An 8,332-nucleotide genomic window follows, 5' to 3' on the forward strand; every position below is an offset into this window, starting at 1 on the left:
CCTTGCCTGTCTGTCCACCTGGCTCACTCGCTTCGTTGTTTGTGTCTCGCGTGTTTCTGCGGCGCTGATTTTTTTTCATTTTTTTATTTTTTCGCCGTCTCTTACACTCCACACACGTTGTCGTCACAGTCGAACTGCCCATCTTTCGCCGATAGCAGCCATCCTGGAGGCAAAGCGGGAAATTTGTGTGCACGTGCGACTGCCCACTAGTGTGACTGTCATTGACGCCGTTGCTTTTTCGGTTATCCCTTTTTTCGGTTGCTCGCAGCAGGATCCTCGCCGCCGCCATGTCTTTTCATAGGCGCCGGTGCACGCGGCAGCACCCCGCCGTCGCGGCGGCGCTGTTGTGCGCCGCCGCGGTTTTGACGTTTATCTGCGTGGGTGTGCACTCTGCATCCGATGAGGCGGGCACCCTCGACTGCTCCGTCCCCGTCCCGAACTACTCTGCCGCCGAGCAGCAGCATACTCGCATGTTTCTAGACGCCATCAAGGCGACCATCCCCGCCTTGGCTTCTGTGTGGACATGCGACAATTTCTGCGCGCACGAGGGCGTGGAGTGCACAGAGGCCGGCTTGCATGTGCGTCTCAACGTCAACGACCTCATCGGCAACCTCCCTGAAATACCTGAGGGCGTTATCGGATCATCTGTTGTGGTAACGAAGCTCACCTTCTCCGGCGACATCAACAACTTGAAGGGCACGCTACCTGTAAGCTGGCATCAACTAACCGCGCTCTCCTCGCTGGTGTTCATCTCTACGGGCATCACAGATACGCCGCCAGAGATGCGGGGAACTTCAATCGAGAGCCGTGTGACGACACATGATGCCGGGTTCGTCCCGGCGGCATGGGCGACTACCACCCCGCGTAGAAGCTCTCTGCCTGTCTCTCGGGTATCGGACAATATGGTAGGCTCTCCGCACTCCGCATGGGCAGGGGCCAGCAGGATGGAAAGGGATTATCTACAGAACAAAGCTAGTGGAAGAAGTCTTCCCGAGGAGTGGGGCAACCTGATCAACATTAAGGTTCTCAACTTAACGAACCTTAATCTTTCCGGAACACTTCCGGCTTCCTGGGCTTCCTTGCAGCGGCTTGAGCAACTCCACGCTGCGAACAACTTACTTACAGGTACCCTCCCAGCGTCTTGGGGGAGTCTGAAGAAGTTGTTTGACCTCCAGTTGATAGGTAACAAGTTCACTGGTACTATTCCGCAAGAATGGGGTGAGATGACTGCACTCCAGAGAGTCTCTCTTCAGCTCGACTACTGTACCTGCATCCCAGAAAGCTGGATAGCGCGGAAAGTGGAAGTTAGACTATACTCCACCGTTCTCGGTAGCGACTGTGAAATTACCTCAGACTGCAGCTCGAGCAGCAGCAGCCCTGGACTGGAGTGTGATGGCCCCGTTCCGTTTTACACACCAAGTCAGCAAATGCACACGCGCAATTTCCTTGAGGCGTTCAAGTATACAATCACAGACTTGCAGCCGCTGTGGACGTGCACGAACTTCTGTGTCTGGGAGTATGTGCACTGCACGCCTGCAGGTGTGGCATTGGAGATTACTGGAACACAGTTTTTCGGTTCTGTTCCGGAGGTGCCTGCGGATGTGAACCCGTCGGAGGTGGTGGTAACCAAGCTTGATTTCAGCCATAGCGAGTGGGTGGAGGGCGACTATCCCAGTAGCTGGGCCTTGCTGACGTCCCTGGAGAACGTATCCTTTGCATATACGTCGATGTGGGGAACGCTGCCCTCCCGCTGGAGCTCCATGTCCGCGCTGAAGTACCTCGATTTGAGCTTCACGTGGACAGACGGTAGGTTTCCCGAGAGCTGGAGCCGCTTAGCGAACCTGGAGGTACTCCGATTGGTGCACCTCACAATTCCAGATCACCTGCCAGCCTCGTGGAGCAGCATGAGAGCATTGCAGGAGCTCGACCTCGACAGCACCGGCGCTTCAGGCACACTACCCCCCTCGTGGGGCGCCCTCACGAACCTCGAGATTCTATCCCTATCCAACAACAACCTTGACGCCACCTTACCAGGAGAGTGGAGCTCGCTAACGCAACTGCGAACCCTGCATCTGCATGATAACCAGCTTTCCGGGACGATCCCAGAAACCTACAATGCTATGATCACCCTCACCCGCGTCAGCCTGGAGGTCAACCGATTCTGCGGCTGCCTCCCGAGCACGTGGGCCGATAAGAATGGTGTGTCTATGATGATCACCGCTCAACCGGAGCTACTCGCTTCTGACTGCGCGACTGAAAACGCTTGCAAGCCAGAGACTGAAAGTAGCAGCTCCGCGCCGTCGGCGTCCTCGTCGTCTGCGTCGTCCAGCAGCAGCTCCGCGCCGTCGGCGTCCTCGTCGTCTGCGCCGTCCAGCAGCAGCTCCGCGCCGTCGGCGTCCTCGTCGTCTGCGCCGTCCAGCAGCAGCTCCGCGCCGTCGGCGTCTTCGTCGTCTGCGCCGTCCAGCAGCAGCTCCGCGCCGTCGGCGTCTTCGTCGTCTGCGCCGTCCAGCAGCAGCTCCGCGCCGTCGGCGTCTTCGTCGTCTGCGCCGTCCAGCAGCAGCTCCGCGCCGTCGGCGTCTTCGTCGTCTGCGCCGTCCAGCAGCAGCAGCTCCGCGCCGTCGGCGTCCTCGTCGTCTGCGCCGTCCAGCAGCAGCTCTGCGCCGTCGGCGTCTTCGTCGTCTGCGCCGTCCAGCAGCAGCAGCTCCGCGCCGTCGGCGTCCTCGTCCTCTGCGCCGTCCAGCAGCAGCTCCGCGCCGTCGGCGTCTTCGTCGTCTGCGCCGTCCAGCAGCAGCAGCTCCGCGCCGTCGGCGTCTTCGTCGTCTGCGCCGTCCAGCAGCAGCTCCGCGCCGTCGGCGTCTTCGTCGTCTGCGCCGTCCAGCAGCAGCTCCGCGCCGTCGGCGTCTTCGTCGTCTGCGCCGTCCAGCAGCAGCAGCTCCGCGCCGTCGGCGTCTTCGTCGTCTGCGCCGTCCAGCAGCAGCAGCTCCGCGCCATCGGCGTCTTCGTCGTCTGCGCCGTCCAGCAGCAGCAGCTCCGCGCCATCGGCGTCCTCGTCGTCTGCGCCGTCCAGCAGCAGCAGCTCCGCGCCGTCGGCGTCTTCGTCGTCTGCGCCGTCCAGCAGCAGCTCCGCGCCATCGGCGTCTTCGTCGTCTGCGCCGTCCAGCAGCAGCCCCGCGCCGTCGGCGTCCTCGTCGTCTGCGCCGTCCAGCAGCAGCTCCGCGCCATCGGCGTCCTCGTCGTCTGCGCCGTCCAGCAGCAGCTCCGCGCCGTTGGTGTCCTCGTCGTCTGCGCCGTCCAGCAGCAGCAGCTCCGCGCCATCAGCGTCCTCGTCGTCTGCGCCGTCCAGCAGCAGCAGCTCCGCGCCGTCGGCGTCCTCGTCGTCTGCGCCGTCCAGCAGCAGCAGCTCCGCGCCGTCGGCGTCCTCGTCGTCTGCGCCGTCCAGCAGCAGCAGCTCCGCGCCGTCAGCGTCCTCGTCGTCTGCGCCGTCCAGCAGCAGCTCTGCGCCGTCGGCGTCTTCGTCGTCTGCGCCGTCCAGCAGCAGCTCCGCGCCGTCAGCGTCCTCGTCGTCTGCGCCGTCCAGCAGCAGCAGCTCCGCGCCGTCGGCGTCCTCGTCGTCTGCGCCGTCCAGCAGCAGCTCCGCGCCGTCAGCGTCCTCCTCGTCTGCGCCGTCCAGCAGCAGCTCCGCGCCGTCGGCGTCCTCGTCGTCTGCGCCGTCCAGCAGCAGCTCCGCGCCGTCGGCGTCCTCGTCGTCTGCGCCGTCCAGCAGCAGCTCCGCGCCGTCAGCGTCCTCGTCGTCTGCGCCGTCCAGCAGCAGCAGCTCCGCGCCGTCAGCGTCCTCGTCGTCTGCGCCGTCCAGCAGCAGCTCCGCGCCGTCGGCGTCCTCGTCGTCTGCGCCGTCCAGCAGCAGCTCGTTTTTGTCGGGCAGTGGGAGCGACGGAGGGTGCCACAGCGATGTTCCGTATTACACGCCAACGCAAGTGGCGCATAGCATGCGGTTTCTGTCTGGGTTTTCCGAGTCGTTTGCGGACGCAAGCGCCACGTGGAAGTGCCCGAACTTCTGCTCATGGGCGGGGATAACTTGTAGACCAGAGGGATTTTCTTTCGAACTAGGTGGTGTGGTAAAGTCGGGGTATCTACCGATGGTTCCTGGGGACTGCGATGGTGTGCAAGTGCCGGTTTTGAGTGTAAGTGCCGGTGGCGCGGAGGGAGGCGTGACTTTGGAGGGCACGTTGCCGTCGTCGTGGAATCGGCTGCTGTCTCTCATCGAGCTGGATTTCTCCTACACGGGCGTCAGCGGTGGGGCACCGTCGGATTGGTCGGCCTTGGTGAACCTGAAGAAGCTGAATCTGGGCCACAATAAGTTGAGTGGTGAACTGCCGGCGGAGTGGAGCGGCATGGTGGCCATGGAGGAGCTGTATCTGAACGACAACAAATTCAGTGGGAAGTTGCCTTTCGAATGGTTTAACATGGAGAATCTCAAAATCCTCGATCTCTCCAACAACGAATTGGGCGGATCGGTGCCCGGCTTCATCGTTTCACTCTCGCGCTCACACGACGTTTCAGCCCTGCTCAAGCGGCTGTTGGCGGTGAGGAAGTAACGGCACGAATGGGAGGGTTTCGAAGTTTTTTTTCCTTTTGTGTGCATTGCGTGGCGTGAGCCGATGTGTGAACATGTGTGTTGTTGGTGTTACGAGCGCGACTCGCTGTGGGGGTGAGGCGCCTATTCTGTGTTTGTCTGTTGTCACCTTGCATTGGTTAGAGCGTGCGGTAACCCGTGCATCACACACAATACCTGCTCCCCCCCCCCTCTCTCCCCTGCCCCCTTACCTTCTGCCACTCATCTTTTCTTTCTCGCTGGATTGCTCCTATATATATGCGTGCCCCTCTCCTTGGTTGCTTTTGAACGACCAGCGTGCCGATCGTGGTGGGTGTTGCTGCGCCTCTCGCACCGCGTTTCTCACATGGAGTGTCACGGCGCCGCGTGATTATGTTGGGGGCTGCGCAACACGTTGGGAAAGGGTGTACCTGCGGGCAGAGGTGACGCACATCTCACGGTGAGGCAACACAGCCTTCTCGTTTTGCTTTTACTCATTGAGTGCTCTCAGCACGTTTATTGTGCAAGTCGCACTGACTGGCTGCACCGATGGCTGGGCGCCTAAGAGCTTCCTCTCTGGTGGGCGCACGTGGTGTCCGCCCCCTCGCCTGCAGTTGCGTCTGTGTCTGTCTGTGCATCTTCCTCATTTTATTTCTCGTTTTTGGCTTCACCGTCTCTCTCGGGCTGATTCTCTCTTCTGTCCGGCATCTCACTCGCCCTCCAATGCATGCCGCGCGTGTATGCGTACCTGTGCCCATGTCTCTCTCTCTCCTCTCTGCACGTGGCGTTGCTGGTCGAGGGAGCGTGTCTGGTGCGTTCGATGAGGGGGGGGGCCCATCCTCCGCATCACGCAAATGCGCCGCCCTCCTTCCGTCCACCTCCCCTGCCACTAGGCTTTGATGCGCCTTGAGTCATTCACAACGGTGTTGAAACCCGTCAAAGAAGAACGCAGCAACGGTGCCGATGGCCGCCGTTTGAGACCCGCTGCCGGTGCGGCGCACCTGCCGCCTTGCCGCCTCCCCTCCTCCTCGGGAACGGCTCTCCCGGATAGTCGATGGCGCACACACCCGCGTGTGACTTCCTCCACGCCTGTTCTTTGTGAGAAAGGGTGCTGCCGGTGTACGCCACATGGATGACGTGTCCTCTACTCGCTGTCTTCTCCCTCTCCACCGCTCTCCTTCTCCGTGTCTCCTCCCTCTCTTGACGCATGCACGCGCGCGCGTTGCGCCTGCATGCCATTTTCCGTCGCGCACACCGCAGTAAACGACAGTTCCCTTTTCCTTCGTTCGTGCACTTTCTCCCTCTCTCGCCCCCGCCCCCTCCCGCCCATTCCCTTTTCCACGCCACCACCACCAAAGACGGCGGAAAAGAAACAGAGAGAACACACATCGAATAAAAAGTGGGGGGAACACGTGCTCTGTAAACATACGGAAAAAGGCGTATATACAGATATATACAGATATATATACAGATATATATATATATGCATACATACACGCGTACCATAGACTGAGAAGAGCAAGCGAGATCGACGCTGAGCAACATATGGCCACATGCGTGTAGCGCGACAAATACCACGCAGCACCTCTCCTCTCTTCCCCTCATACGCAAGCGTCTCTGTTTGTTGTTGCTAGCGGGTCTCGTGCGTGCGCGTCGGCACTCTGTCAAAGCCTCCATCCTGTCGCGTACACAATCCACGCACCCTTCGCTATCTCATTCTCACACACTCCCCCCTCCCTCATTGTCTCGACATAGGCTTATACGCGCTCCCTGCTCGTTTTTTGTTGTTCTTTCTTACTACTATTGATTTCTCGTTTTTCATCTGCACTTTATTCCTTCACGTTCGTGGGTGTTTGTGTGCACTGGCAACACCATGTGAAGAAGACAACAACACCAACATCACTGGCACAGCGGCCACCTCTCCCTCACATCCTCTTTCCGATTTTGTTGTTTGGCTTCCTTTTCTTCGCCCGCAACAACAAATATATAATAAATCCCCCCTTTTCTGTTGTGTGTGTGTGTGTCTCCGCCGATACACGCGTGTCTCTGTAGCACAGCGCTTCTTTGCTTCTTGTCTTTTCCTTGCTCTTTTTGCTTTCCCGATCGTTGCTTACCCTCATTCTCTCTCGCCCCTCCCCTCCCCCACTCCCTCTGTCCTTTTCTTTTTTTTTACTACGTGCATTTGTGTCTTGCGCTTGTGCAGTGTACCCCTTGTACGTGCTTGTGTGTATTTTGGTGCGTGGGTCGCCGAGGCGTATCCTCAGCGCTGCTCTCTCTCTCTCTCTTGCTCCGATTCCTTCTCCTGCACCTTCAAAGGTCTTATCTTTTCTCCTTTTGCTTCCCCTCTTCTCCCTCGAGCAGGAAAGAAGCGTTGTCTCGCGCGCGCGTTTTTCGTGCTATACTATTCCTTTTACCCTTCGTTGTCTTGCGCTGTCCGAGCCTCGGACAACGGCATTAACACCACAGCCGCGACTTATATTGCCCCGCCCTTCCCCTTTTTTGTTTTTACTCCGCCCTCTGTCGCCTTCGCGCGCCCTTACGACGCAGGCCTTCGGCCTGCTTGGCTCCCTTCCTGCGTCACTCTCATTACAGCCGCGGGGCCTTTGTGTTGGCGTCTCTGGTGTGCGTGTGGTTTCTTCCCTTTCCCTGTTAACGGGGTACAAAGAGGAGAGGACAAAGTGAAACGAAACGGCAGAACAACAACAGCAAAAAAACAACAACAGCATCCTCTCTCTCTCTCTGTTGTTTTTTGTTTGTTTTCTTCCTGCTCCCTCGTGATTCTCCTGCCTCTCCTCTGCTTTCCTCACTCCCTGCCCAGGTCGTATGCGTGTGTGTGTGTGTTGTTCGTATCTCTTCCCTTTTCTCATCTTGAGGTCATTCTTATTTTTGTTCCTCTCTCTTTCTTCCTCTTTGCCGATTACGTGGTGCTTTTTTTCGGCTGGTTCTCTTGCGATTTACTCTTCACGGCGTATTAGGTGAGACGTGTCTCGGCGGAGCATCCCAGTGGTTTTCCATACGTGTGTCCATCATCTCTGCCAACCCTCTCTCTGCGTACTCATTCTCTTTTTCGTGCTCTCTTCTATTGTGGAAATACTCCACTCTTCCGGTGCCTTCGCGTGATTGGTCGGTTCGGCTGTGAGTAAAACAAGACGGTCTTTGTGTGCGCGCACATTGCTACTCACATACCCCTTTTTCTTACTGCGCCATACCCTCCATCTTTTCCTCCCTTCCACACACATCACCACAACTACCCCTGCACTGCAGCGGTGTCTCTTTTTTCGTTTTCTCGCTCTCTCTTTCCTGTTGTTTGGTGTGCTGTCCCTGTGGCAAGGTGCGCACCGTTAAGGACGTCTTCTCAACTCCCTTCCCTTTTGCGTGTGTGTGTGTTAGTGTGTATTACCTGTTTTTGTTTTGTGCTGCGCTCTCCGGGTTCATTCTTTTCGTGACTTCGAGTGTCTCCCGTTTTGGGCTCTTCTCTGCTACGCGTATATCATATTCTCTCCCTTCGCTTTCGTTCGCCGCTGTCTCTCCCCTCCCCCGGGCCACCTCTGCACACTCCCAATCCTCGCTTCGCGTCTTTCGCACTCCTTGCTTGTGTGCCTTTTCTGTGTCTGTTGTGTGTGTATGTTGTATGTGTGTGTGTGTGATTTAGGTTTTCCGTACAGTTGATAGTTTCTTATTTTATGGAACTGACGACTACCTCTTCTCTGCCCTCCGTAGTGCATGCCTGTCCACCTGTCG

General features: G+C 58.2%; 1 protein-coding gene across 1 annotated transcript; it reads left to right on the plus strand.

Annotated features, from left to right (window-relative positions):
* Window positions 1–287: 287 nt before the first annotated feature.
* LMJF_35_0500 (putative proteophosphoglycan ppg3) lies at window positions 288–4,595 on the plus strand (the record flags this gene model as incomplete). The annotated part of the gene is made up of 1 exon (XM_003722399.1): window positions 288–4,595. One exon carries the CDS (start codon window positions 288–290, stop codon window positions 4,593–4,595), a length of 4,308 nt encoding a protein of 1,435 aa, XP_003722447.1.
* Window positions 4,596–8,332: the final 3,737 nt, after the last annotated feature.

The sequence above is a fragment of the Leishmania major genome, chromosome 35, assembly GCF_000002725.2.
Source record: "Leishmania major strain Friedlin complete genome, chromosome 35".
NCBI classification, from domain to species: domain Eukaryota; phylum Euglenozoa; class Kinetoplastea; order Trypanosomatida; family Trypanosomatidae; genus Leishmania; species Leishmania major.